Here is a 25,372-nt window from a genome sequence, read left to right on the forward strand (position 1 = left end):
CCCAGTGCTAACGCAGTCGGAGCTGGATGCTGTCCCGGGAACAGGAGGCTGTGGGCGCTGTGCAGCGTGGATGGATCCAGGACTAGACAGCTGCTGCCACCTCGTGCATGGAGGGCTGCTCCCACACACCCCCTTCTCAAAATCCCCCAAAGATGGGCCCAAAGGCAGCCAGGACCCCCAGGGACAGGACTGGATCATGCCACTGAGGAGAGACACAGGCAACAACCAGCAAGTAAAACCAGAGCCCCCCCTTTATTAGCAGTTGGTTCAACAGGACTTTACACCAGTGCCTGGGAGCCTCTCCCAGCGCAGCCCCACAGAGAGGCAGCAGGAGGTGCAGCCCCCCCACAGCCCCCTAAGGCTACAGGGGCTCCTGCTGAAACAACTGGCTGGGAACTCCACTGCCAGCAGGGCCCCTCTGTCACCCATGGTGCCCTGGCCCCGCTCAGGAGGCAAGGGCAGCATCCTGGGCACTGTACCCCCTCTGTCAGGAACCGCTGCCATCCTGCATCCTGTGAAGCAGCTCCATCCAAGGGGAAATCTGGGCCCTTATCCCGGTAAACCCGTGATGGCTCAGTCTCCTCTGCCAGCGAATCCCAAGGCGTGGGAGAGCAGAGCGAGGCTGTAGCTCTGTACGGCACCACTGGTATAAAGACGTGTCTCCCACTGGGAAACTGTCCCGTTTCCCCACTGACCTTTGTCCATGTCACGTGTAACAACCAAAGAGACCACGTGAAACCCTCGGGGTTTAGGTACAAATTCTGGCACTGAAGAAAAACAACCCCCCCCCTGCAAAACGGGAACCAAACGAACCCTTCCCCCCGCCCCCCTAAGCCCCAACATTATTAAAATACTTTTGTTTTTTAATATTCAAGAGGTTTGAAGTTCTCAGAATCCTTCTGATTGCTGTTATCCCGATGTTCTGTCCCCGGGCTCTCCTCCATGCTGGGGGATGCCGGGCACCACTCGGCTTTACCACAGGAAACACCACGTGTGTACAAGATTGCAGGGTGGGCTTGGGGGTCAGGAGCATACTGGGACCAGCATACTGGAACCAGTATGCCCAGAGCAGCACACTGGACCCTTCTCCTGCTAGGCTGCACTCCCACCATGCTGCCCATGAAGGGGGAGCCAGAGGCTGAGGAGCTTGAAAATGAATAGAGATGACAAAAGAAATTGTGCCTGAGTCTTTGAAATAAAAATCCACCTGGTTTGCAGCATTTCCAAGTAGGTGTTGGGGGAATCCTGCAAACTCTTCTGTTTCCTGCCGTGGGGCTGACGGCAGGAGCAGGACTGGGTTCCTCTCTGATTTGGGTCTCCACCAGCTCCATCACTCTGCTCCAGCTCAGCAAAGTCACCACCAGTGCACCCAGAATGGCTGCTCTGCCCTCAAACCAAGAGGTGAGGGACAGCTCTGCTGCTGCCCTCAGGCTCAGAGCAGTTGGAGCCTGTTTTGGGCAGAGAAAGGAGGAATTTGTGCCACTTCTCTATGTCAGAACAGGGCAGCAAGGGGCCAGAAATTAAAAAGGAAAAATAAAATGAAAGAAAACACAGGTGTGGGTCAGGCAGAGAGGTGACAGCACAGGGACTGCAGAGTCGGACTGCTGCTTGGGCAGACGTAGCCTCCTGGGGGTCCCCTCCAAGCTTCTGGTGCAGCCATATGCTCCTGGGGGTCCCCTCCAAGCCTCTGGAGATGCTGTACACTCCTGGAGGTCCCCTCCAAGGCCACGGCTGGGTATTGCTGAGAAGGTCACGCCGGAGCAGGGGTCAGCCCTGCTCAGGTATTGCTGGGGGGGCAGCAGGCAGCAGCTACCTGGTGCTCTGCAGCTCCTCCCGCAGCCAGGTGGGCAATGTCTGCCCCATTTTGTACAGGAGCTTGGAGAGCTCTATGTTATGGTCCCTGTAATAGTCCCGCAGGAAGGCGCGCGACTGCAATGGGAGAACAAAGAGGAGGGTCAGGGGGACCAGCCCCAAGCCCACTTGCCTGGCACAGCCCCCAGCCCCCAGCCTGACTCAGGACCATCCCAGGACACTTTCTGCATACTCACATCCGAATCCATCTCGGGGTACTTCCTCCCTTTGCTCTTTCCCAAGCATTTCGTTTTTCCTCCATCCAGAAGCTGACACCAGAATCCTTTCTTTGGGTCAAACCTGCAAAGTCAGAGCTCTGCCTCAGCCCTCTTGCCCTCCCCCCCACACCTTCAGCAGGCAACCACCCTGCCCAGCAAGCCCTGCTGCTGCCCAGCCCTGCACAGGGCACTTCTCCACCTCTGGAATCCACAGCACAGCTGACATCACCCCCCTAGCACAACAGGTTCCCTCTGCAGCTATGCAATAAGCAGCCCACGAAGGCTCATTCACCACCACACCACCCTGCTGAGGGGGCATGGGGTCTACCTGGGTTTAATTACTATTTTCTGTGGCACCTTTGTCCTTGGATGCCCTCAAGTGCCCCACAGCACCTGGGTGAAGATTCAGAGTGGCCTCATAACTAAGCCCTGGCAGAGGTACACTATTATTTTCAGAGGTAAATTATTATTTTTCTAGGAGCTCTGGAGCCTCCTGCTTCCCACAGTAGGGTTTAACGCCTGGAAGGCTCAGAGCAGGGTGACACTTGTGGAGTTGCCACATGGCCAGCAGCAAGAACTGCTCTCATGCCTTCACAAGGAGGTGGGGTGCCAGGACTCAACACCATCACCTGTGCCACAAATGCACTCCAGAAGCCCAGAGTTGCTCTTGGGCTGTCTAGAGTGACTCCACTGTGGTGTCTGTCTGAGCCTCAGGGGAAAGCCTGGCCTCATCAAAACCAGCAGCAGCTCTATGGAGAGCCCCAGGACTGGGGGCTGCTTTGGGACACTGCTGAGTGTCCCCAGGGTAACCCGCTGCATGGGAGCAATGTCAGGGTGGAGGAAGGAGAAGTTCGGGGAAGGACTCACGCAAGGGTCTTGTGGTAATCGATGAAGTTGGTCACGCCGAGGAATTTCTGGACCGTCTCCATCACTTTGGCGGGTTCCGTTCGGAGCAGCTTGCCGTCCAGCACCAGGATCTGGAAGGAGCAAGGAAGGGTAGTGAGGTGCCGCTGGCTCCCAGCCTTGCTTTCCTGGGGCACCATACCCTCAGCCATCTCGGAGTCAAATCTGCCACCAGCCCCTTGCACAGGGGCCCCTGCTGAATACCAGCGTGCCCTGCTGTTCCCTTACACTGGATGGTGGAAAATGAAATGCAACTAAAAGTCAGGGCTAGGACCCATCCAGGACAACATTAGAGCTTTGGCTCAAGGCTGCCCAACCCATGGCCAGACAGGATTGCAACACAGCAATTATGCCAGCAGCAGGCAACTAATAGACTTTATAAGGTTAATCGACAGTGGAAAAATCATTCAGGGATTGATCCCGTACACCCCAGCAGCGCTGCACTGTGTGGGTCACAGCAGGGTTGGCATCCAGCTCCTATTTTGCCTGCAGGCAGCTCAAACCATGGGCAGCTTCACCTGCTATTTTTGTCCTGTTCGATGCTGTGGTGACACCAGACAAGGCAGCCCCGGGAGAGTCTGTGGACAAGCGTGCAGGCAAGTGTTGGGTGACCCTGCAGAGCCACCCACAGCCCTCCAAGCTCCCTTTCAACCCTGCTGTGACAGGACATCTTTCAACCCTGCACAAGGACATCTTTGTGCGTTGTCCATCACCAGCCTCACACTGCAAGGGCTCCCTTTTGCACAGTATCTCCCCACTGCCCCTCCTTCCAAGTACTTTTACTCTTCCCTCCAACGTTTTCAGGGTATAAGAAAAGCAGCTCCCATGGAAGCACCCCCACAGTGGGCCTTGGATCCAATCTCTTTTGCCCCCACATCCTTGCTTGGGTGAGGGGTCTCCCCAGGTGCTGCCACTGTAGGATTGGGGTGCTCCCATCCCTACCTGGTTGGCATGGTAGCTGTTCAGCCAGCGCTCGATGTGGGTGGCGTACCAGCCCGGCACCAGGCAGCGGTTCTGCAGGGTCCGGAGCTTCGGAGCAGCCTCGGGCCCAGCCGTGATCACCTCGTGGAAGGTGTATTTCAGGGCAATCGGGTCGTCGTGAGCTCGCTGGTGCTGTCAGGCAGGAGCAAGGTAGGTTTGTTCCTGGGGTAGCCCCAATCCTGGGCTCCCTGTGAGGTGCAGCGGCTCCCAGACCCCCAGGACGTGTCCTCATGCATCACATTCAGCCAACAGTGTGGCATCAACTGTCACCTCACATCCAAATCAAACTCCTTGCCCACTGCCCCATGGGACTGCTCAATCCAGAGGAGAGGCAGAGGCTCACCTGATACCAGGAGTAGGCTCGATCTGCAGGGTTGATAAGGATGGTGATGACTTTGGCCTTGGACAGCAAGGCTGCAGCTCGCCGGGGAGCCACTTCAGAGTCAAAGTAGTTGGCACTTTTCTCAAAGTAAAAGTCAGAAGTGGTGTTGGAGGGGATGGGGAAGAACTCCATGTACCTGGGGGAGGCATAGTGTGAGGTAGGCAAATGGTCACGAGATGTGCCCAGCACCCCCCTCACAGGTGACATCTCAGACAATCAGATGGGAAACCCCACACCACCACTGCTCCCATTCCTGCCCCACTCAGTCCCCACAGCACAGAGACCCACCAGTCAATGCCCTTGTGATAGTTGTGTCCATTGAAGAACTGTATCTCCTCAAAGGTCTCTGAGCTGGGATAGTTGCTGCTCAGGTCCGGGTGCATTCCCAGGAAGAGATAAAGGGCGGTGGTTCCTTCAGACAGACAGAAAGCAGGAGCTGATTTGGGCCAAACCTCCCTCCAAGCTCTGCTTCAGGGCAGGAGGGCAGAGAGAAGCTATCTGGGGGGGTGGGGAGTTCTGTCAAGCCTCTTGGAATGCTCATGGCACCAAAGGTGAAGGGAAGCACCTGTTTTTTGAGGCCCGATGATGAGAAGCTTTGGGAATCGGTCACAGGTCTTCTCTTTGGACCAAATGTCTTTGTGCCGTTTGTCTTCACAGGGATCCTGCAACACGGGGGGAAGGATCAGAGAGAGGGCAGCCTGGATGGGACTGCACACCTCTGCTCAGCCCCTCCAGCCTGAGCAGACACATGGGGAGGCCACACTGCTCAACAGGCAGGACAAAGACCAGGCTCATCTCCAGGTCTACAGGGCAAACTCCTTCCTGGCACTGCCCACAGAAACAAAGAGAGGGGAAAATCCACTGCTTACCCAGGGAATCAGAGGGAAATCCAGGTTGGAAACTACCTGAGGCAGTCATTTAGTCCAAGCTCCTGCTCAGAATGTGGGTATATCACACTTCCCTCGCTCAGCACAACAAACAGGGCCACTCCACCTACTCAAGGCATAGGGGGTACCTGCCACAGCGGGTCCTTCTCTTCAGAAAAGATCTGGAAGTATTTCTGTGCCAGCTGCACAGGTGGCAACGTCTGCAGCTTCAGGTTGGTCCAGGAGTTGAGGAAGCGGACCAGGTGCTTGAAGGTGTACAAACCAAGGCGGTCGTTGCCGTAGTTGGACAGATGGGTCATGAAGATGCTGATCTGAAGCAGAGAGGACAGAGCAGGGGTTTAGCAGAGCCTCACCCAGCAGCCATCCCATGCAAACAGTTCTGACCCTGGCTGAGGACACCGGGGACTTCTCCCATAGCAGCGCTGGGATAGCTCTGCAAGACGCCTGTCCCTCTGTCCCCGGGCAGTACTCACAGGGTTGAGGAGCACAGTCAGGAACAGTTCACCCCCGTTGATGATTTTGTCCAGCTCACTGGAGCCACCGGGGTATTCATTGTAGAAGATCGTGTGTGTGAAGAGGCCGCAGGTTTGCCGGGGGAGTACCTGGGGCAGGAAAAACATATGGATGGCTTCCAGAGCTGGGTCCCTTTCTCTTCCCAACAAAACGGGAGTCCTTAACCCCCTGGAGGTCAGGACCAATTCCATTGCCCCTCACCAGCCTCAACTTGAACCCACACAACAGAAGGGAGATTGTGGACAGAGGGAAAAGCCAAAAATTGTCCTCACACGAGCCTCTCCCATGCAGGATGAGCAGAGGGCACAGCCCCCTCGAATCGAACCACCTGCTGAGGTTCTGGGTCTTGCTGGGGGGACAAGAAGAGAGAAGCACCAGAGACAAAGCCTGGCCACTCACCATGATGCCGTTGTGGATGAAGCCGCGGCGATAGCGAGCAGGTTTCAGGTGTGGATACTCCTCCGTGCTCGTCACTTTGATTGACCAAACCTGCTTCCACGCCTCATACAGCTGCACGTGCACGGGGTACACCCCCGAGTGGTGCGGGGCCACGGCGTACCCCATGTCAGTGGGGATGCCATGCTCCTGCAGAGAAGGGAGTGGGGACTGCGTGACTGTGGACACCCCAAAATCACAACATCCCAAACTAATCTCTCTGCAAGGGACTGCCCATTCCCAGCTACAAATTGTCTAAGTTGTGCTTCTGGAGAGCAACCAGGGAAGGGGTGTGCATCCTCTCCTAAGCCTGGCTGTCTCCATGAAAGGGAGCCCAGGAGCAGACATGCTGGGTGGACACCCACTCCTGGCTTCACTCAGATCCTCCTCATCCCTGTCTTCTGCTGTCACCCACAGAACAGCAGCAGCAAAGCTTTTCTGTGAAGAACAAGGAGATACAGCTATACAGGACTGTAAATTGGTTTATATCAGGAAATTTAAAACAGCCTGGAAATTCTGAGCTGGACAATTGCCTGTCCCAAGTAGGGGTGATCTGGTGTCTCTCTAATTAAGCACATCTAATTATCAGGCAATGAATTCAAATTAGTCTGAAGATCCCTCTCTTAGGCCATAGGATGCAATCATTATTACTGAATCTGGCTTTACTCGCTTGGATTCAAGACAGCTGTGGGTCAGTCAGAGCACAATCTGGTGTCAGTGCTGGTTTCTGCAGGGCCACACAAAGGACAGCCAAAGAGGACAAACAACCCCTGAGCAAGCTGAAGGGCAGAGGCTGCCTTTCTAAACCAAACATGTCCCCAACAGCTCGGCCTGCAGAGGGAGTTTCCATCAGCTGAAGCCTCCCGGAACAGCCACCGCCCCAGGATCCTACATTATCACTCAGCACAACATCACATGGTGCCAGGCTGAGCATCCCCCTGGACTGGACCTCTGTACCCCCACGGTGCTGGGCCAGGTGGGCACAGTTGCAATGCAGAGACAGAGTCTTCCCTTGAACAGGCACTGGGGCAGCTCACTGCCAAAGCAGCAAGTTGGCTGGGGCAGATAAATCCTTTTGCTCCAGGTACTATTGTGTAATTGGATTTACCCACCCAGCTGCAATGTGGGGGACATGACTTAATGTCACCAGGTCCCTTTATTCCAGTAAGCAGAGATCATCCCCTGGGAATCCTCTCTGCTCCCCTTCTCCTCTCCTCCCCCCACCACAAACATCCCCACCAGTGGCATCTTACTCACGACAGCGAATTTCTTGTTTAAGGTCATCTGCTCGGCGAGAACCGACTGGTTGTGGAAGAGGTGAGGCTGCATGTGGCTCCACATGTGGGGGAACCACCAGAACTCCTTCACATAGGACAGCAACAGGTCATCACCTTCATCCTCGGCATCGGTACCTGTGGACACGACACCTGCTGTCACCACGGAGCATGGAGAGCATGTGAGCAGCCAGGGCTGAGGAGGGGGAGGCTCTCTCAGTGACTTTTGGTGCAGGTGGTGGGAGAACAGCGTCGGATGCCTGAGGACCTTCCTGCAGCCCCAGCATCAGCCTCTTTGAGCACCAACCGGTGCCTCAACACCAGTGGTGCAGCGACCACAGGCAAAGTGATGCCCTCGCCCTCCTCACCTGTGTGGAAGAATTTCCCTGAGTATCCCAGGTTGAAGGTGAAGTTTGGGATGTGGGTGCGCAGCTCATTCTGTGTGTCAAACAGCGCCTGGGAGAAGGGGAGGGAAAGCAAGGTGTCCTCAGCATGTGGCCTCAGGGATGGCTCCCACACCAGGGTGAGGACCCGTGTCCATGAGAGCTTTGCAGAGGGGCTCCCAGGAGAACGGGGGGATGCTCTGGGGACAGGAAAGCTCATCTCTGGTGCATCCCTGAGCAAGCACAAGTGTCCAGCCCCATACACCCCTTGCCCACCCAGCCAGGACAGCACAGCCGCACCTTGACATCTTCCACTTTCATGCGCGTGCCCTCCTTGCCCACAAAGATGTCATCAATGTCCACCAGGATGTAGCGGTCGAGGGGCAGGGAAAGCCTCTTGCCCGTCAGGAAGGAGACAGAGTCCACAAAGACCAACTTGTGCAGCCAGAAGTTGAGGTTGTTGCCAAACAGCACCCTCTGGATGCCGTCGTGGAGGCCCAGGTCCTGCATCACGGTGGTGTGCAGCGCGGCGTCCACGCTCATGTGCGGGATGGACTCGGCTGACTTGGTCTTGGCCAGGAGGACTGGCTCGTAGGTGGAGTGGTTGGACTGGAAGACGGTCCAGTCCTCCCCAGGGAGCACACCCTTCTCCACCTCGCTGGGGCGTGTGATGTAGAGCAGCGGTGACTTGGGGTTGATGCTGCAGTCCTTCAGCGCCAGGTTGGAGTGGAGGAAGAGGGGGAAGCCCTTCAGCTGGGCACTGAGCAGGCTGTTCTCGTTGGCCTGCATGAGGAAAATGGGACGTTGGGCACAAGGCAGGGGCTCACTGGGGACACCAACAGCCATAGCAACAGAGGAAGCGGCTCATCACCCCTGGACATCCAGGTGCTAGGTCCCCCTTTCCTCTCTGGAGCATGGGGTGCCCTTGTCCCTTTCACACACTCAATCCTGCTGCTGAGCGAAATATCTGCTCGTGCTTTTGGCGGACCCCAGCAAGGGTCACTCCTGGGAAACAGGGATGCTAAAAGCAACTGGACTGATCCCAGAAGTGTGTTTTTACCCCCAAAACACCCAGAGGCCACACATCCCCTCCACAGAGAGAGGGCTAAGATAGTGCCACCTGCTAGAAGCCTATGCCCCACGCCAGGTTGCAGCCCAGCTCCACACCAACTCAGGCTGCCTAAAGAAAGCATGGAGAAGGCAAAGTCCCTGTGGGGCAGCAGGATCCCAGAGCCTCCCTGCTCACATCTGGCCTGGCACTGGGGTCTTAGTTCCCCCCTTAGTACCCCCTTACCTTGAAGAAGCCGATGATGCCCACACCGTACTCCACACAGTACTTGTCCAGCAGCTCCCGGTTCCAGGCATCCAGGTTGACATACTTGAGGACGTTCTCATAGATGATGAGCGCAAAGCGTCCCCGGTCCTTGTCAGTCAGTGTGGGCATGTCCCCCTTCCCCGGGGCAATCTCTGTCCTGTATTTGAAGCGACTCGACTCCAAAATGGCCACGATCTCCTGGCCCAGCTGGGAGTAGAGGCTCTCTACGAAGACCAGCACCAAAGGGTCTGTGCGGGAGGAGTCGACCACCTTGACGGTCTTCAGCGGCAGCAAGCGGGAAGGGGCGACCTTGGGCTCGTCACAGTCCGGCCCTGCCACGTCCCCAGAGGGCTCCAAGCCCCTTTTCCACCCATATAAATAATATGCAGAGATGAAAACACTGAGCAGGCAGAAGGCAAAGAGCAGGAGCAACACCACCTGCGGAGAGAGCTGCCAGATACCCCGCCGGGCCCTGGCCAGCACAGTCATCCTTGCATCTGCTGGGCAAGGTGGGGCCCCTCTCCCCTGCCCGTCCCCTCCCCTCACGAGCCCCGGGGAGGGGAAGAAGCAAGCAACCAACCAACCAAAACAAAATTAGACAAAATAAAATTGAGTACTACTAATAAATTAAAATACTAGCAGGCCGCCTGTGCAGGCTCTCTCCCCTCCAGCAGTCGGGCGTCCCTCGCTGTCAGCTTCATGTCACCATGGCAGAGGCACCGAGAGTCCCCTTGCTGAGCCGAAATTCCTGTGGTGATGGCAGTGGTGGCAGCAGCAGCTCCATGGCCTCAGCAGGGCGAGGGGGTGGCGGGCGGCCTGGGTGCGGAACGTGGTGGGAATGTGGCCATGGCAGCTCCCTGGTTCCCTGGCTCCACACGGTGCCCTGCAAGACAGAGGTGGGATGAGAGGGCAGCAACAGGACCAACGCTGCTGATGTTATTTCTACCAGCACAACAGCCCCGGCTGGCGTGCCAGGGCTTGCCACAGGAACGCCGTGAGCTCCCGACGGCGCTGGGGATGGGGCGGGAGCGCAGCGCGCACGCGTGGCCTGGGATCCCGACAGCGATCCCGTGGGGTGAGCCTGGAGTGCAGCAGCATCACCAGGTGCTATGGAGGGGAGCCCTCAGCCCCTTGTGAGTCCCTGTCACCTCAAGCAGCTGGAGCAGCAGCCCCACTCCTGGTTGCCCAGTGGGAGCCAGGCTGTGTCAAGGAGAATGTTGGGGGTGGTCTGAGCCTCTCATGGCCCACCCTGACTGGCAGGGAGGGACACAGGCTGCCGGCCAGATGGGCGGCTCAAGGCCAAGCCAGGAGCCGCCAGACAAGGTCACTGAGAGGGGCACACAGGAACATCCACATGGAGCCAAAGAGACCTTGGGAATATTTTTCCCCTCCCTGTGAAAGGCACATTTGAAAAAAGAAAAAGGATGGCATTGCTTGCTGGGAGCTGCCCAGGTGACACTGATGCAGCCGGTGTGTTTTAAGGAAAAAATAGTGCTGGCATGGTGGCTCGCAGCCCTGCCCCAAACTCACCACCAGTGTTGGGGACAAGGGCACGAGTCCCTGCTCCTCCCAGGGAGAGCTCCCTATGCCCTGCCAGCACCATGGCTGAGCACCCTCCCAACCGACACCAGCCAGGCTCCTAACAGGATTAAACATGGCCAGCTGAGTGGTACTGTGGATTACAGGCTGGGGCTTGGCAGGGTAATCCTGTCATCCCTGCCCTTCCCTGCAGCGAGTCCTGCTCCAGACACTGCTTCCCAACCCTGCCAGTATGGCACTGCTTCAGCCAGGCCCCTGCAGGTGCCACCAGCAGCCAGTCTCCATCCAGCCTCTGCCACTGTCTCCTCCATCACCACCACCACCCACCAGCAACCTCCCCTTGCCGTCTGTACCAGGCACAGCCGAGCACCTGGGTTTATTGATTTGTAATTTATCTTTGTGCACATGGATCGTCTCCAGGCAGGACCAAGAGACGATGGACCTTCACTCTCAGACCCCCAAGGTGTGCCCTGCCTGTCTCACCTCACTCCTTTCTCCCCTGCAGTGGGGCTGAACTTTCAGCATCCCCGGGCAAACAGCCTCAACAGGATTTTAGGGCAGAGCACTTCTCCAGGTCCAAAAGGAGAAGCACATGGGGATGTTGATTTTAGGGATGTGCCTGTGCAGAGGGAGGTACCTGCCTAGGGGTGGGGAGAGCTGGGACTGTGTTATCCAGCACCCTGACCATGCCATCCTGCTCCCTCTCCATTTCTTTCATCTGCCAGGAGCAGTGGGTGCTAGCAGCATTCCCACAGTGATGGGTGGGCAAGTGACAACAGTGGGTTTGGTGCCAAGTGCCGGAGCTGGCGGGTGATGGACAGGACTGTGTGTCCATCCTTGCACCACCCTCCATGAGACAGGGACTAGGGCTCTGCACCTCCATCACCTGCCACTTCCAAGGGCGCTTCATTAGTCCATCTCTTCTAAGAGCTTTTAATTATGGTACTTAATGACCAGGCTTTGGAGACAGGATCTCTGGGCAGACGCTGGCTGACTCTCCCCAGGCTGCCACGTCAAAGCCTGCCCGGGCAGGGGGCCAGCACCGGACCCCTGGAGCAGCCAGGGGTGAGCCGGGACCAGGGCAGGCACGGTCCCGCCCCACACGCCCGCCAGCGCGGCAGAAAGCAGGCAGGAATCCTGCTCTGCCGGTTCACTGCTGGAGCAAACCCTCCATGGGGAGGATGCTGAGGGTTTTGGGGCAATGCCACGGGGTAGGGATGCTCCTGCTTTCCCCATATGAGTGGGTGCTGGTTGCACTGTGCCCAGCAAACCCCTCCAGTGGCGGTAAAGCTGACAGCTCTCTACCAGAGAAGGAAGCAGGTTTAGATCCAAGAGCACAAAACAAGTCCTTGAGACCAAGAGCTTTTCTAAAACAAAAGGGAAACATGATAAAATAGAAAAAAAAAACCCACAAGAGCTGGCAAGGTGACAGCCAGGGTCAAACTTCCTTTTAACCTGATTTTTAGAAGCTGCTCAGGTGCCTTTTAAACCCACAGTAGTTATTTAAAAGGCACCAGATGGAAATGTCAGCCAGAGTCCCACACACACACCTCAGGCCCCCAGAAACACTACACAGTGCTGGCAGGTTCCCATCACCCAGGTGAGTGCTCAGCCACAGCCACATGTCAAGGACCTTGGGAGAAAGAGCCCTGGAAAATGCTCTTTGCTGGTGGGTTTCTGAGCAATACCACAGCCCAGGCTCCACTGGAGAGGAGGCTCAGCAATGAGGCTTAGCCACAGTGCTCTTAATCCGGCTGCCCTGACAAACACAATCAGTGTCCAAACGGCTTCCCAGCATGGCTGGGAGCCCGGAGCACCCTGCGGAGCTGGATCCGACCCCAGGACAGGCAAGGAGTGCAACCAGTGGGCAGGGAAGCCCTTTACTATCAGCACTTCAAATCTAAGAGAGCTGCAGGAGGAAGAGGAAAATGGCTGAAAAGCTTTTCTAAATGCACACCCCCCCAGTGCAGTTGGGGGCTGCAGTTTCCCCCTGCCACAGACACTCCCTGGGGAAACACTGAACCCCAGAAAGCCAGAGGGGCACTCAGGAGATGAGAGGGGATGAAACCATCTCCATTAGCAGCTTGCAGTGCTCTTCCTTTAACCTCCGGTGAGATTTTGCAGGGATGCAATGGGAGGATTAAATATAAGCAAGGAAGTGCAAGGAGATCCGGAGGAGAGGGAAGGGTCAGTCATCCCAGCAGACAACCACAGCAGGGTTTGATTTATTGGGGGGTGGAATAGGTCAGGCTGCAGGTGCAAGCAGTGAAGATCAGGCAGTTCACAAGTCTAGACTGTCAGATAAATCAACTGTCCCAATCCCACAGCCCAGGGATGGGAGGTGAACTCAAAACCATGGGTGTGACACAGCAAGAAATTGCTCACACACTTCTCTTGCACTGCTTTGGAAAGGGCTGCAAGGGGGGATCAGGCACCACTTTCAGGGAGAAGACACCCCAAGACTTTGTGCAAGAACCCCAACCCGACTCCAGCAGCTCACAAACCTCCAACATTCAACCCACAGAGATGAAGACACATCCTAAACACCACATCCAGATGGGTCATCCTGCTCCTCTCCTGCCAGCACCCTCTGGGTGGGCACCCCTGCTCCTCGCTCCTCATGGTCGCAGGGAGAGACCCACCACTGCTGAGTGATCACCAGGTCACCACCATGCCAGCTCCACTTCTCCATGTAAGCCAGCCCTGGGGGTTAAGCAGGAATGGAGGAGGATTTAGAGGCAGGATGCTAAATTGCATTGCACAGCTCAGTGATTTGCAATCACTCCTGCTCGCTCCAACACTTCCCTTCCCATATACAACCACCGCAGGGAATGTGGCCGGCTCGGCCCCACTGACACATCTGCTTCATCTCCCACCTGGACACTGGAAGGCAAAAGGCTACTGGAAGGTCTAAATTTGGCCAGGCCAGGACCCAGGCCCCCAGCAGGGCAACAGTGCTCATCCCACCCTGCCTCCTGTCTCTCCCACACCTCACACACTCTCGCCAGCATTCCCAGTGATCACTAAATGGTGGCTTGGAGCCCTGGGAATCAGCACTATCTGTAAAAGATGCACAAAAGGCAGCCAAATTATTAATAATAGGTTTAAGTTCCCTCTAGAGGGAATTCCCTTCACTCGCTGGTAATATTTAGAGGGCTACAGATCTAAAACCACTGAGCTAAGCACGTCCTTAGAGAGGAGATTAATGCCATCACATTATTCAAGAGACAACTGCAAGCTCAAGACAGGGGAGCTTGCTTTGAAAATGAAAGAGTAACTGGCGTGAAAAAATGGCCTTTAAACACCCACCTCTGCACTGCTGCCTGGATCAGTTCTGAATGGCAGCAATGCCAGCTGCCACTGGAAGTATCTGCAGAGAGCTGAGAGCACTGGCAAGGGAAAAGAGCTATCATAGGGTGCAAAGGACCACAGCCTGTCCCTGTCCCCATCATCTCCTTCCCCAGCCAGGGCCAGACCCACTAGCCAAGACAAGACACAATCAGGAGGACATGATCTCCTTTACTGTGGTGCGTGATGATGATCCCATCAAGATGCTCCTGGAGCTGGGACTGAAGCCCTGCACCAGAGCAGCCCTGTGAAGCCACAGCAACCCAGGGAGAGGAAACCTGGCACTGCAAAATCAAGGGATTTTTCCTGGTGAACCCCATGTCCTGACAGCCTGGGTCACGAGCCTTTAGGATGGGCCCAAGAGACTTGGACAGAGGGGTGAGCTGTAGGGATGTCCAGCCACCTCCTGCCAGGTGGCAAACCCAGGATGTCCGGGCAGGGGAGTGGGATGTGGAGCAGACAGAGAGAGGAAAACATGCAAAAGGACACAGAGGCACAGAAAGGAGCTCGTCCTGGTCACCTACTTGCCAAGGCTGCCCCGAGGTTTTGTAATGCCAGATAAGGAGCGTCTTAATGGTAGATTACACAGGCTGCTTAAGCGCTTTGCAAAAAGTACTTACAACCTGCCAGGGAGAAAAATACCCTGCTGATGGGAGAGGGACAGTCCCAGCACTGCTTTCCTAAGGACACCCGCCTTCCGCCAGTGCCCAAAAGGTGCAAAATTAAAGGACAATGGCAGCCTGGCAGCTGACCCTGGCACAGGAAGGGTCAGGCAGCCACCAGTGCTGCTCCCATCCAAAACCCACCCAAACTTGGCTTCTCTCCTCTATGCACAGGCTGGATAGGAACAAACACAAGGAAATATCAGGCAAACTCATCCGTGATTTATAAGGTCTGGAGCATTTCCATCCCAGGAGGACTTCGGCAGGAAAATCCCCCTTTTTCTCAGCTCTTTTTGTAAGATCTGAACTATAAAGCCCAGATAGAAATGAGCAGTTGGAGCATCCACCTGGACTGCTTCTGCTGAATCAAGTTTCCCCTCAATGCCTCACTCCCCTCTGGAAATAAACCTCTGGCTCTGTCTGGCCACCACCTGCCTGCTCCTGTGGGAAAGAAACCAATATGAGTGATGAGCCCAGTGAAAGTGGTCAAGGATTTTCACTCTAAAAAAAGTTATTTTTAGCCAAAGTGCCCAGCTCTGGAAGAGGCGGTTTTTTTACCCAGAGAGCCCTGTTAGCACCTCAGTTTTACTGCAAAAGATAAAAGTAATGTTTTTCTCGGGTTTTCTTCAAAAAAACGATCATGAAAATGGTTCTTTCGCTGCAGAGGGGTGGAAAGGCAAAGTCCAGTGTGTGGTAAATCACTGCAAGTATTTGGTGAATTTTGAGGGGAGAAAAAGCTTCAATGAATTAATTTTTTTCCATGGCAGAGCGGCTGGCAAACCCAACTGGCAGGGCTTTTAAGGACTAGTTCTAGCAAACCTCAGATCTTAATCCCATGTGCCCAGGTCCTGCCCATGCCAAATCTCATCTCCCAGCCCCTTCCCCAGCTCCAAGGTGCTGCAGCCCCTACCAGTGAGGCTGTACAGAGGAATCCCCCTGCAGAGGTCACCCCGTTTCTGATCCTGAGGCACCAGCGGCTCCCACCACCTTTGTCCTCAGCATCCCGATCTGGAAGAGCACCTCTCCATCTCCCAACACCCACCATGAAACCAGCCTCCTCCATAAACTAGGCCAGCAATTAGCAGCAGTCATTAGCTTTCCTACACCCCAGGGATGCTGGGCTGGGCAGCCAACCCCCGGCAATTATGATCCCTGACACCATCCCAACCAAACACCCCAACATCCCAAAGCCAGGTTATGGTTCGGGTTGTGCCACTGCAACCCCCCCCAAAAAGCTGGAGCCCTTTGCAGGTGACTCAGGGGTATTTTTTGCCCTTGAATCCTTGGGAACAGCCTCGGAGAGGAGCTGGGGGAATTCTCCCAAACCTTAATTGAAAGAGGCACTTAACGAGGAGAGTTTCTTTTGTCTGTTAATTGAAACAGGTTCTTAGTGACAAAACTCTCCATGAATTTTAAGTGGGTTCACAGAGGGGGAAAATCTACTCAATGAATTGGGTTTTCCTGCTTCGAAATGTGCCATGTCAGTTCCTGTGGCTCTCCAAGCACTCAGGAGCCTTTCTGGATAATCAGGGCCTAAATCCCGAGTATTTTAAAAAGAAAAAGGGTAAAGGGAAAATAATCCCGCATGAATTTTTATATTTCATGGAGCAGCAGTCTGTGCTCTACCCACAAGGTCACAAGAGGACTCCTACCAAAAAAGCACGGACTGAAAGCCCCTTAATGCCACCTTTTGCAGCCTCTGACGTTTTGCTTGGCTAGACTTTCCCTGCAGAGGTGTTGATCCTGCTGTGAGTGTGAGGGTGACCCTGGATCATAGAGAGCTGCAGGGCAGCAGTGATTCCCTCAGCCGAGCCAAGGCAGCGCTGTGAGACTCAAAGGACAGGCCAGCTGCTTCTTTTTTTTGACAGCTTCCCACTACGGGGATCCTAAAGTTGGTAGGAGAGCAGATCCATCCCACCACAGAAGAACTGCCAGCTGTTCTGGGGAGCACAGGCTGCCCTGCAAGTGACAGCCCAGCCCCAAAACAGCACTTTTGCAAAGCAGCATCCATAAAACCACAGCATGAACCAGCTTACGGAGAGCAACTGACCCAGCCAGTGCCTGCATTCTGGAGAAATCCCTGCAAGGACGGAGCTGGCCCTTCCTCCCAGGGACTCCCTAGGATGCTCCTGCCAGACCACATCCATCCTGCATGATGCCCCAATGCTTTGCTGAGCTGCAGATGACCTCCACTTCCCTGCAGTCTGCCAGGACAGACACTGCCAGGAGCCCAAAGCACCCCCAGGGCCGGGTGCTTGCGGCCAGTATTGAACTAGAAGTTGGAGCAGTCCCTGCTGTGAGTGTGGGTGTGCTCCTGTGATGGCTCCTGGAGTGGCAGGTCCTTTGGGAAGGGCTGAGCAGCACACACTGACACACAGGCGGGATGCTTCCAGGGCCAGCACTCTCCAAGGTCATGGCTGGGCCAGGCTGGAGGTCAGGTCTTTTATTAGACCAATGGACACAGTTGGAAAAACCGACACATTTTGGCTGCACAGACATTCCTTGGACATCTGTTTTTTCCTAAAGGTATTAGGTAGGCTAATAAAAGACATTACCTCTGCATGCAAACTTTGTCACCCTTAAAACGCACCAGAGGCTGCAAGGCTCAGCAGCCCATGGGGAGCAGGAACAGGCACAGAGCACAGGAGGCACTTGCTAGAGCTGTTTTGTTTTCACCCCCTAAAACAGCACTGGTAAAGCCCATGCCTGCCCCCGGCAAGCACAGCACTGGGGCTGGCACCCAAACTGCTTCTTGCCTCCCCTATTTCCAGATCTGTGTCTGAGGTTGCAGGAACCAAGAGGCATGTCCCAGGGAAGCCTGTTGCTTTAGTTTACCTTCTCCCCGGCTACAGCATCAGCCCTGTCCTTTCCTTCTCCTCCGCAGGGGCTCCAAGCCAAGCAAATGCTCAAGGAACCAACTCTTGATGGCCCACCTGCACCTCCCCATGCTTCTGCTTTCAGCTTGTGAGAGCTGATAAACTACTGGCACCATCTGCTCCTTCACATGACCCCGGACAGCAGGGCCAGGGGACCACACTGCTCCTGGCCTGGGGACATTCCCCATTCAGGTGGGCTCCCACGTCCCCACCAAGCCATCAGGCAAAGCATCCCCATTCCAGGTACCCACACAGACTCCTTCCCTCCTGGCCTCAATCCCACTATCCAACATAAATCCACGAGGCCAGCAATGCACCAGCACAGTAAGGGATGGATCAAGGCTGATAGAGGAGACTGAAAATGGCCTGGGCCCTGTGTCCAGGTACTGATAGCAGTTTGCAGCCATATCTTTAACACTTTTTTAACACATTCCCTTTTTTTAAGGGCTCCAAGCCCTCAGGCTACAGGGCTGTATAAGGCTGTGAAGGTATAGACAGTGTTGGGAAGGAAGGGGATACTGGGTGAGGTGCTGACAAGTAGCTAGAAAACACTTGAGTTTTGCTGGGGCCAAGGCATGGGAGGAGCCATGAGTTTTGCTGGAGCCAAGAGAGCAGCAGGTTACCCCAGGGAGCAGGGACAACTTGGGGGCTGTCATCCTTCCACACCATACCTAGAGCCATGGAATGAGATACACATCTCCCTGTGTGGTGCAGGGAGCAGAGCAGGACATCCCTCACCGTACATCCAACCCTTAACATGCCCAAGCCCAGAGAGACAGAAAACACTTCTTCCCTGCTTTACATCAGTGATGAGACCTTCCAAGACACTTTGGGTTCCCTGGCAGAAGGGGGACAACAGGGCAGAGCTCCGGGGAGACAGTCTTGGTCTCTCCAAGACAACCTCCATCTTTGGACCAGACAAGTAGCAGAGCTGAACTCCAGACATGCCCACCATGAATACCAGGGCAATTCCTCCTGGGACATCCCACATTTAGGGATCTCTTGACCTTCCTAAACCCCTCCAGGAAGGCTCGTGCCACCTGATGGTTGTGCTGAGGATCCTGTCCCCTTCCTGGGACAGAGGGCTACAGCAAGGTCCTGCTGTTTTTGGGGAAGACATGGGAACCGAGGCACTCCCAACCGCAGCCCCCTCACTGCTGGCCAACAGTCACAAGTGGAATTTACAGCTTGATATTGATTTGTCTTCTGCAAGCTCTGCCATTGCAGTCGGTGGCTTTTGCAGGAAAACAACATGAATCATAACCTACAGGCCGCCATCTCCCTGCGTCCGCACGGTGTGACTCATCCAGCCCTTCCAGGGGTCTTGGCACTGCTCCTCCACACCTGGGGATGGGCACACGGAGGAGTGCGGGGGCACCATCTCCCACTGGCACCTGGGGACTGAGTTGTCACAGCCCCCCAGGTCTCCAAGAAAGCAGCATCACACTTTCCCTCCACCTGGGTCCTCCTGCCCCCGTCTCAGGCTCCACCACCACCAGCACACACGTGGTGATGGCAGCGGTAAGAACAAGCCAAGCAGTGCCACCACCAGGGCCAAAAACACAAAAGGAAGCCAGGGGCAGTCCTGAGGTACTGAAGTTGAAAGGGTTGGAAACATCAGTGAGAGAGACTGGTAACCCCTGTCCTCCGAGGCCATGAAGCAGGCACAAGACACAGAAGCTTAATATCTTGCTTCTCTCTTTGTCTTGAGTCCTAACCTCATTTTAGCAGGCTCTACCCCAATACCCAAAAATAAAACCACGACTCATTAAGGTACATCCAGAAGGCAGAATTCCGTAAAAAATCCTTTTAAGCAAAACCCTCCATGACCCTGCCCCAGAGCACGAACAGCCAAGAGAGAAGCTTCATCTCTGGTGCCCACCCAGAAACCCCCAAGACAGGATGCTCAGTGGGATCACAACCCTCTGTGCCCAGCCCAGCACCCAGAGATGCCCCCAAAATCAAACCTGTTTATAAAAGCCTGCGGAAGGAGAGGAGCAGGCAGTGCTGGTGACACTCTGCAGCAGGGACACGCTCGCCTGTGCCATATTTCACCATGACACGCTACTGAAGAAAATATTAATCATTCCCTCTTCATTCCAGCCTGGTTTTTGACTGAGGCGTCTTTTTCCTTCTGTTTAAATTACCACCAACAGCGCATTAAACATGACATGTTCTACAGTACTGACAATACCGCACAGAGAGGGGGAAAAACGCAAAACAACCTGTAATGAAAAGTCTGTTTGGCTGGGATGGGTTTTCCATCCCCACCCAAACACAGCCACACCAGACCCACCAGCTTCCCAAAGGGAAAGGCTTTGTGTGAGTGAGCTTTCCCGTCAGCATCCGTGTCCCATGGCAGCGACATCAGGTTGGAAGGGGGGAACTTGGGGACTCCAGCTGCTGGGGTGACATGGTACATACCGGGGGCTGGGTGAGGTGAACCTCATGGGAGGCTTGGGAAGGTCCTGGCTTCCCCTACGCACACAAGGATGCCCCAGACACAGATAGGCATTGGAAAACATGAGTTTTGCCTTCACCATCCTTGCCCAAAAGAAGCACCACGGGTGAAGGGAAGATGCTTGGCGATCCCTTGGGGACCGCCAGCTATGTTGGGGTTTATTTTCCTGCTGTATCAAGTCCTGCACGTTTTTTCTATTGTTTAATTTCCTTCTTCTCCACCCACGGCAAGTTCACTCAGAAGCAAGGAACTTATTTCCTATTGAATTCATCCTGGTTGTTTTATTTGGAATAGGACAACTTCCCTCAGCCATGGTCGCTGTGTGCAGCTGAGCGGAGAAGGCACAGGGCCGCTCACCTCCCCATCTGCACCAGCCCCAGGGAAAAAACACTCTTAAGATCAAAGTAACAAAGATGCTGCTTTGTTGCAGGAAGAGGTGCTGTTCCAAGACCGCCGGTGACAAAGGGGCACTGCAAGGCACTTGCTTCCCAACACTGTGAGCACCAGTAGTGGGAAGATGACCATTCCATGGTGTGCTGTGGCAACTGCTGGTTGAGACCACAGGAAGGGAGAGAGCCCCAGTGCTGGGATAAAACTGCAGTGCTGGGAGGGAGCACAAGTCTTGATAGGAAGCCAAGCCTTCCAGGTGATTCCAAAGGTTGCCCAAGCTGGTGTGTCTCTGTACCACGGGGTATCAGGGGCTGCCCCCGTCAGCGGTGGAGGCAAACCCAAAATACTTGGGGAGATAACACACACAGCTATGCACGAGTGGCCCAGGAGCTCACCGGTGGCTGGGAAAAAGCCAGGACCTCTTCCAGAGGTGGTGGTGAGGTGCTTCACAAGGGACGCCAGCCAGAGTGGCCAAGCCGTGCCATACGCAAGGTGTGAACCTCCACAGCGGCTCTGGGCCGCGCTGGTCCCGCACGGCTTTAGCCAACACCGCTCGCACCCCTGCGGAGCGGGGACGCCCCAGGCCTCGCCTGCTCCCGGCCGGTGCCCGGGCAGCGGCGGGGCGGGGACACCCCCGGCCCCCGCGCGGCCTCCTCCGAGCCCCCCGTGCGGCGAGTGCCCCCTCGGCCCGGCGGGCCCGCGGGGCGGCTCGGGGCGCTGGGCTCCCCGCCGGACCCCCCGCTCCGCCCGGGCCGGCTCCTCCCGAGAGCACCGGGGGCAGCCGCGGTTCCCGGCGGGGCGGGAGGAGCCGCCGGGCCCGGTCCCCGGCGCAGCCCGGCCGGGGCGGTGCGGGGCCCGGCCCGCGCTGCCTCCCGCTCGCCCGCCCGTCCGCCCTTTGTCTGCGCCGCCCGCCCCGCTCGGGCCGTACCTGCCGCCGCCGGGCCCGCTCCGCCAGGCCGCCGCCTCCACCGCCGCCCGCTCCGCCGGGCTCCGCCGGCCCGGCCCCGCTCGGCGCGTCCCGCCCGCCGCCCGGGCAGGCACCGCCCCCGCCGCCCCCCGCCAGCACCGCCCCGGGGGCCGCGAGGGGCTCCCGCCGCGCCGGGGGCAGCGCTGGCCGCGGGGATCGGGGCTGCCCCTGCCCCGGTGCCCCCCCTGCCCGGCTCCTCGCCCCGTCCAGACCCCGGGGTGACCGTGAGCCCGGCGATAATCCCCCGGCGGGAGGGCTCTGATCGCCGGGCTCCGAGCGCCTGTGATGATCCATGTGCCCGGCGATGCTCCCGCCAGGCCCCCGCGCTCCCGCGGTTCCCCGGGATGAGCGTGATGGGGTGTGCGAAGGGTACGGCACAGGGAGTGTGTTTGATAGAACTGGGGTGTCAGGCTCACGGCTCCTACATAGAGCCCTTTCATCCTTCCCCCAGTGTGTATGCACACCCTTTTGTGTCAGTTTTGAAGCCAGCCAAGCCTGAGGTTGTCCCCATCCTCCTCCCCAGCCGCAGAACCCAGGTTCAGAGTGCTGGTACACCACATCGTTTTAGCTTTTCCGCCCCGGCTCCAAGACAAGCTCAAGGGCCACATCTAAGTCATGGGCTGGCTCCTCCAACCTGCATGCACATACACACAAAATTCCCTTCATTCCTCAGAGAGGGGAAAAATGAGCTTAACGTGGCTCAGCTGCTCCACTCCTGCCCCTGCCCTGCCCTTGGAGGCTGCTGAGGACACCAACAGCTTGCGGGGACATGCTCCAGTCCAGGGGAAGGGAGCCCACGTTAACCACCAGAACGAACTGCCCAGGTCCATCTTACTGCCCATGTCAGAAGGGATGTGGTACATTAGGACGACCCTGTCAGGTTTCATGTCCAGTCCATGGGGACAAGTTTCATGTCCAGCTCACAGGGATAGGATGTGGCAGGTCTGCTGGGTTTGGTTTAGGCAGCATGTTCTGGGAGAGCTTCTGACTGAACCGGTGTCGAGGAAGCAATTTCAATCAAATGAAACAGACAGATAAACAAACAAAAAGAAAAGAGGAAAGGAAATCATAGGGAAAGAGACACAAAGAATGGGAGACAATTACAGCTGCAGATTTTCTAATGGGCTCTGAGGCGTTTATTGAAGTCAAAGATTTCTTTATCCTTAAACATTTCACTTCCCTCACAAGCCTTTTCTCTGAAGATCCCTGAATAACTTGCCAATGCCAAAGTTACTTGAAAGCTCAGAAAACAAAAAGGGACAAACAGCAAGTTTTTAAACTGCGAACTGCTGTAAAAGGTATTAAAGGGATTACAGTTTTTTTCAGCCTTAAATGATTTGCAAACTCAGCCTGAAAAAAGCATCTCCCCTGGGAACAGCATTCCGAGGCCATGCTAACCTCTGCCAGAGGAGATTCATGCACAAATCATTGAGCAAAAAGCCAGCAATGAGTAATCAAAGGCACGCACCAAACTCCAAGAACAATCTGCAGAATCCACAATCTCCAGTGGTAAAGTTTTCCACTGAATAATTTCTTCTGTGAAAAAGGAATTCGTTGAATTCTTGGTCTGACATTTGCTAATCCTTTTTTTTTTTTTTAAAGAATGACTGACTCGCGGGAAACAGAAGGCTGCTCAGAAAGGCACTGGGGTTTATTAATACCAGCTCTGCCATTTTACATGAATATCAGGTAGCTTTTTTTTTTCCTGTCTTCTGTTTGCAAACACAAAGGAAACCAGTTCCTTTCCTGTGTGCTTTAACTCACAGGCTCTTCTTCAGCACATCTGTCGGAAAGCAGTTCAGCGGCTTTCCTCCACATTGTCTCCAATTTATTAATCAACACTTTCAGCTCCCTACTGAGTTACAGCCAAATTATGGTCCTTGAAGTCCATGGCAGCACTTCCACTGACTTCATTAGGACCAGAAACTGACTCTTGAAGTCTCTGCCAATTCCTTAAGTGCTTTAACTTCAGTGTTGGACATTTCTGTTTTAATCTTCTTATGCCTGTTTCTGACACATCATTTACATGTGTGCACGCACAAACTGCCTTTCTGAAACTAAAAACTGCCTTAAAAGCAAACAGAAAAGTTTTATTCATTTACCTGTGAATGGGTGGACTCAGGACCCTGAATGTGTCTTTGCCAGGGCTGTTAGAGGACAGATGCCATTTTGAGGGGCCTGTTAGAGAGCCCCAACCGCAGACCCTGCTCCATACCAGGGAGACAGCTGGGGTTCATCCTGCTGTGGGAAGAGTTTTGGCCTATTCCAGCTCCAGTCTCTGTTTCAAGGCCACCACTGGTCCGGTGGCTCGTGAGAACAAGTCGCAGCCATGGAAACTGTGATATTTGAGCACCAAAAATTCCTGCTTGCGGGAAGCCTGGAGCTGAGACCTTCACAGGTCAGGCCATTTACTTCCCACTGACCCCTCTCAGCCTGAACTAGTTTACTCCAAGGCCAAAGCCCCGCAGGAGGAGAGGTTGGGAGCTGCGTTCCCATTTCCCTGGCCTTTTGGTTTAGTCACTGGCTGAGTTATGAAATCTGCCTGCAGCGTAACCCTGTCTGTGGGTTTCCCAAGGGCTGGAGCGGCTATTACCGAGGAGCAGTTGGAATGTTAATTACCCATTAAGGAACTAAATCTGGGGGATTTCTCAAAGCAAATAGACATAATCTCTGGCACTGACCCCACCTCTGGCACTGACCCCACCCTGGCCTGAGCATCCTTCCCTTCCCGGCAGGCTGGAGGATGCAATCCTTGCAGCCTCTGCCCAGTGCCTCCCTTTTTGCTCATCTCAGCCTGGGAAGACTCTCAGTGCTGTCCTCGGCAGTAGGACAGCCTGGCTGGAGCTGGCATTCAAGCCCCAGGAACATTTTGCAGGGTAGGCAGTTCTCTTGAGGATACACCAGGACTAGTGCAAGGCAAAGTGAAAGGGAAGAATGTGTCCTGGGGAGTGGGGAAAGCCCCATCCTGCCCAGAGGGACCAGGAGCAGCCTGTTTCCCAGCAGCTCTGGGGCTGAGGGCTCTGTGGAATTTCGAACCGATGGGTTAAGTTTTTAACAGCTCATCCGGTTATTCCAGCCTGTTACCCCATAAATGGAGGCCTGTCTGTTTCCTTGCCTCTGGTTTGCATCTGTTCCAGGGCAACATCCACAGGCTGGTACAAGCCTCGCCAAGGATCATCACAGTCAGCCCTGCACACGTGGCTCCATGGGGATAAACCCACCCTGCCTGGCTGCCATGCACCCCTGACTGTCCCCAGGCTCCTCCTCAGAGGGGTCACCCGCAGCCACACATGGCCTGATGCAGGCTGACCTTGCAATACCCCCTGCTGCTGACTCCTTCCTTCCCCTTTCCTCCAAATCAGGCCACGGCTGCTGTCACTGGAGCCCCCGGCTGGAATTACAGCAGTGCTGCCAATGTATATTTTAAAAACCTCTCCTTCAGTATTTAAACTGGAAGATCCCTGATGCAGTGGCAAATGGGTAACAAAGACAGGAGTGAGTGAGGGTGGCCCACTAGGTCAAGACAGGCATCCCTGAGCACAGAGGGTTTTCCCAGGGAAGAAACCTGGCACGTGGGAGTGCAGAGAGCCTTATGGACCAAACCTCCTCTCCCTGGTGGCAGCGCCAGAGGTTTGCAATCTGCCTCTTTTCCAAAGGTCTCTGATGTTCCCTGTCCTTACTCTCCTGAGCGCTTTCTAAATTATTTGGAACCAGAAAATATTTGCTTGCAGGATAACCTTTATGTGAAAATTTACAAATTTTGCTGTAGAGCTGGAACAAACCTCCCTAATCACAGCTCTGGTCCCTGTGCCATCGCTCAGAGCTGCACAGCCTGCGCTGCTCCCATCAGCTGCTGGAGCTTCCCATGGAGAATCACCAGACTGAAACCTCTCCCATTATCTCCTTGATGAAAAATACTCCAGACTTACACATACTGAACCACCACACACATTCCCTTGTGGGTGAATTCCCAAGCACCTCCTTTTA

At 55.3% G+C, this 25,372-nt stretch overlaps 1 protein-coding gene across 1 annotated transcript; it reads right to left on the reverse strand.

Moving 5' to 3' along the window:
- Nucleotides 1-233: 233 nt before the first annotated feature.
- On the reverse strand, nt 234-21,434 carry NDST1 (N-deacetylase and N-sulfotransferase 1). The gene is made up of 15 exons (XM_051793853.1): nt 21,347-21,434; nt 9,122-10,025; nt 8,128-8,610; nt 7,813-7,900; nt 7,428-7,582; nt 6,135-6,320; nt 5,696-5,824; nt 5,351-5,533; nt 4,901-4,997; nt 4,624-4,747; nt 4,297-4,471; nt 3,915-4,085; nt 2,937-3,046; nt 2,049-2,151; nt 234-1,929 (listed from the first exon to the last, which is right to left on the reverse strand). Exons 2-15 carry the CDS (start codon nt 9,629-9,631, stop codon nt 1,810-1,812), a joined length of 2,634 nt encoding a protein of 877 aa, XP_051649813.1. The 5' UTR covers nt 9,632-10,025; nt 21,347-21,434; the 3' UTR covers nt 234-1,809.
- Nucleotides 21,435-25,372: the final 3,938 nt, after the last annotated feature.

Source organism: Manacus candei, unplaced genomic scaffold, assembly GCF_025592945.1.
Source record: "Manacus candei isolate 608988 ecotype Guabito, Panama unplaced genomic scaffold, ASM2559294v1 h1tg000037l, whole genome shotgun sequence".
Classification (NCBI taxonomy): Eukaryota; Metazoa; Chordata; class Aves; order Passeriformes; family Pipridae; genus Manacus; species Manacus candei.

Excerpts from the sequence above, each read along its gene's own strand:
- NDST1 (XM_051793853.1), bottom strand. The coding sequence starts at position 9,631 with ATGACTGTGCTGGCCAGGGCCCGGCGGGGTATCTGGCAGCTCTCTCCG. Across the intron at positions 7,583-7,812 it reads AGGGAAATTCTTCCACACAG|GTACCGATGCCGAGGATGAA; the intron begins GTGAGGAGGGCG and ends TCGTGTCCACAG. Across the intron at positions 4,472-4,623 it reads TATCACAAGGGCATTGACTG|GTACATGGAGTTCTTCCCCA; the intron begins GTGGGTCTCTGT and ends TGCCTCCCCCAG.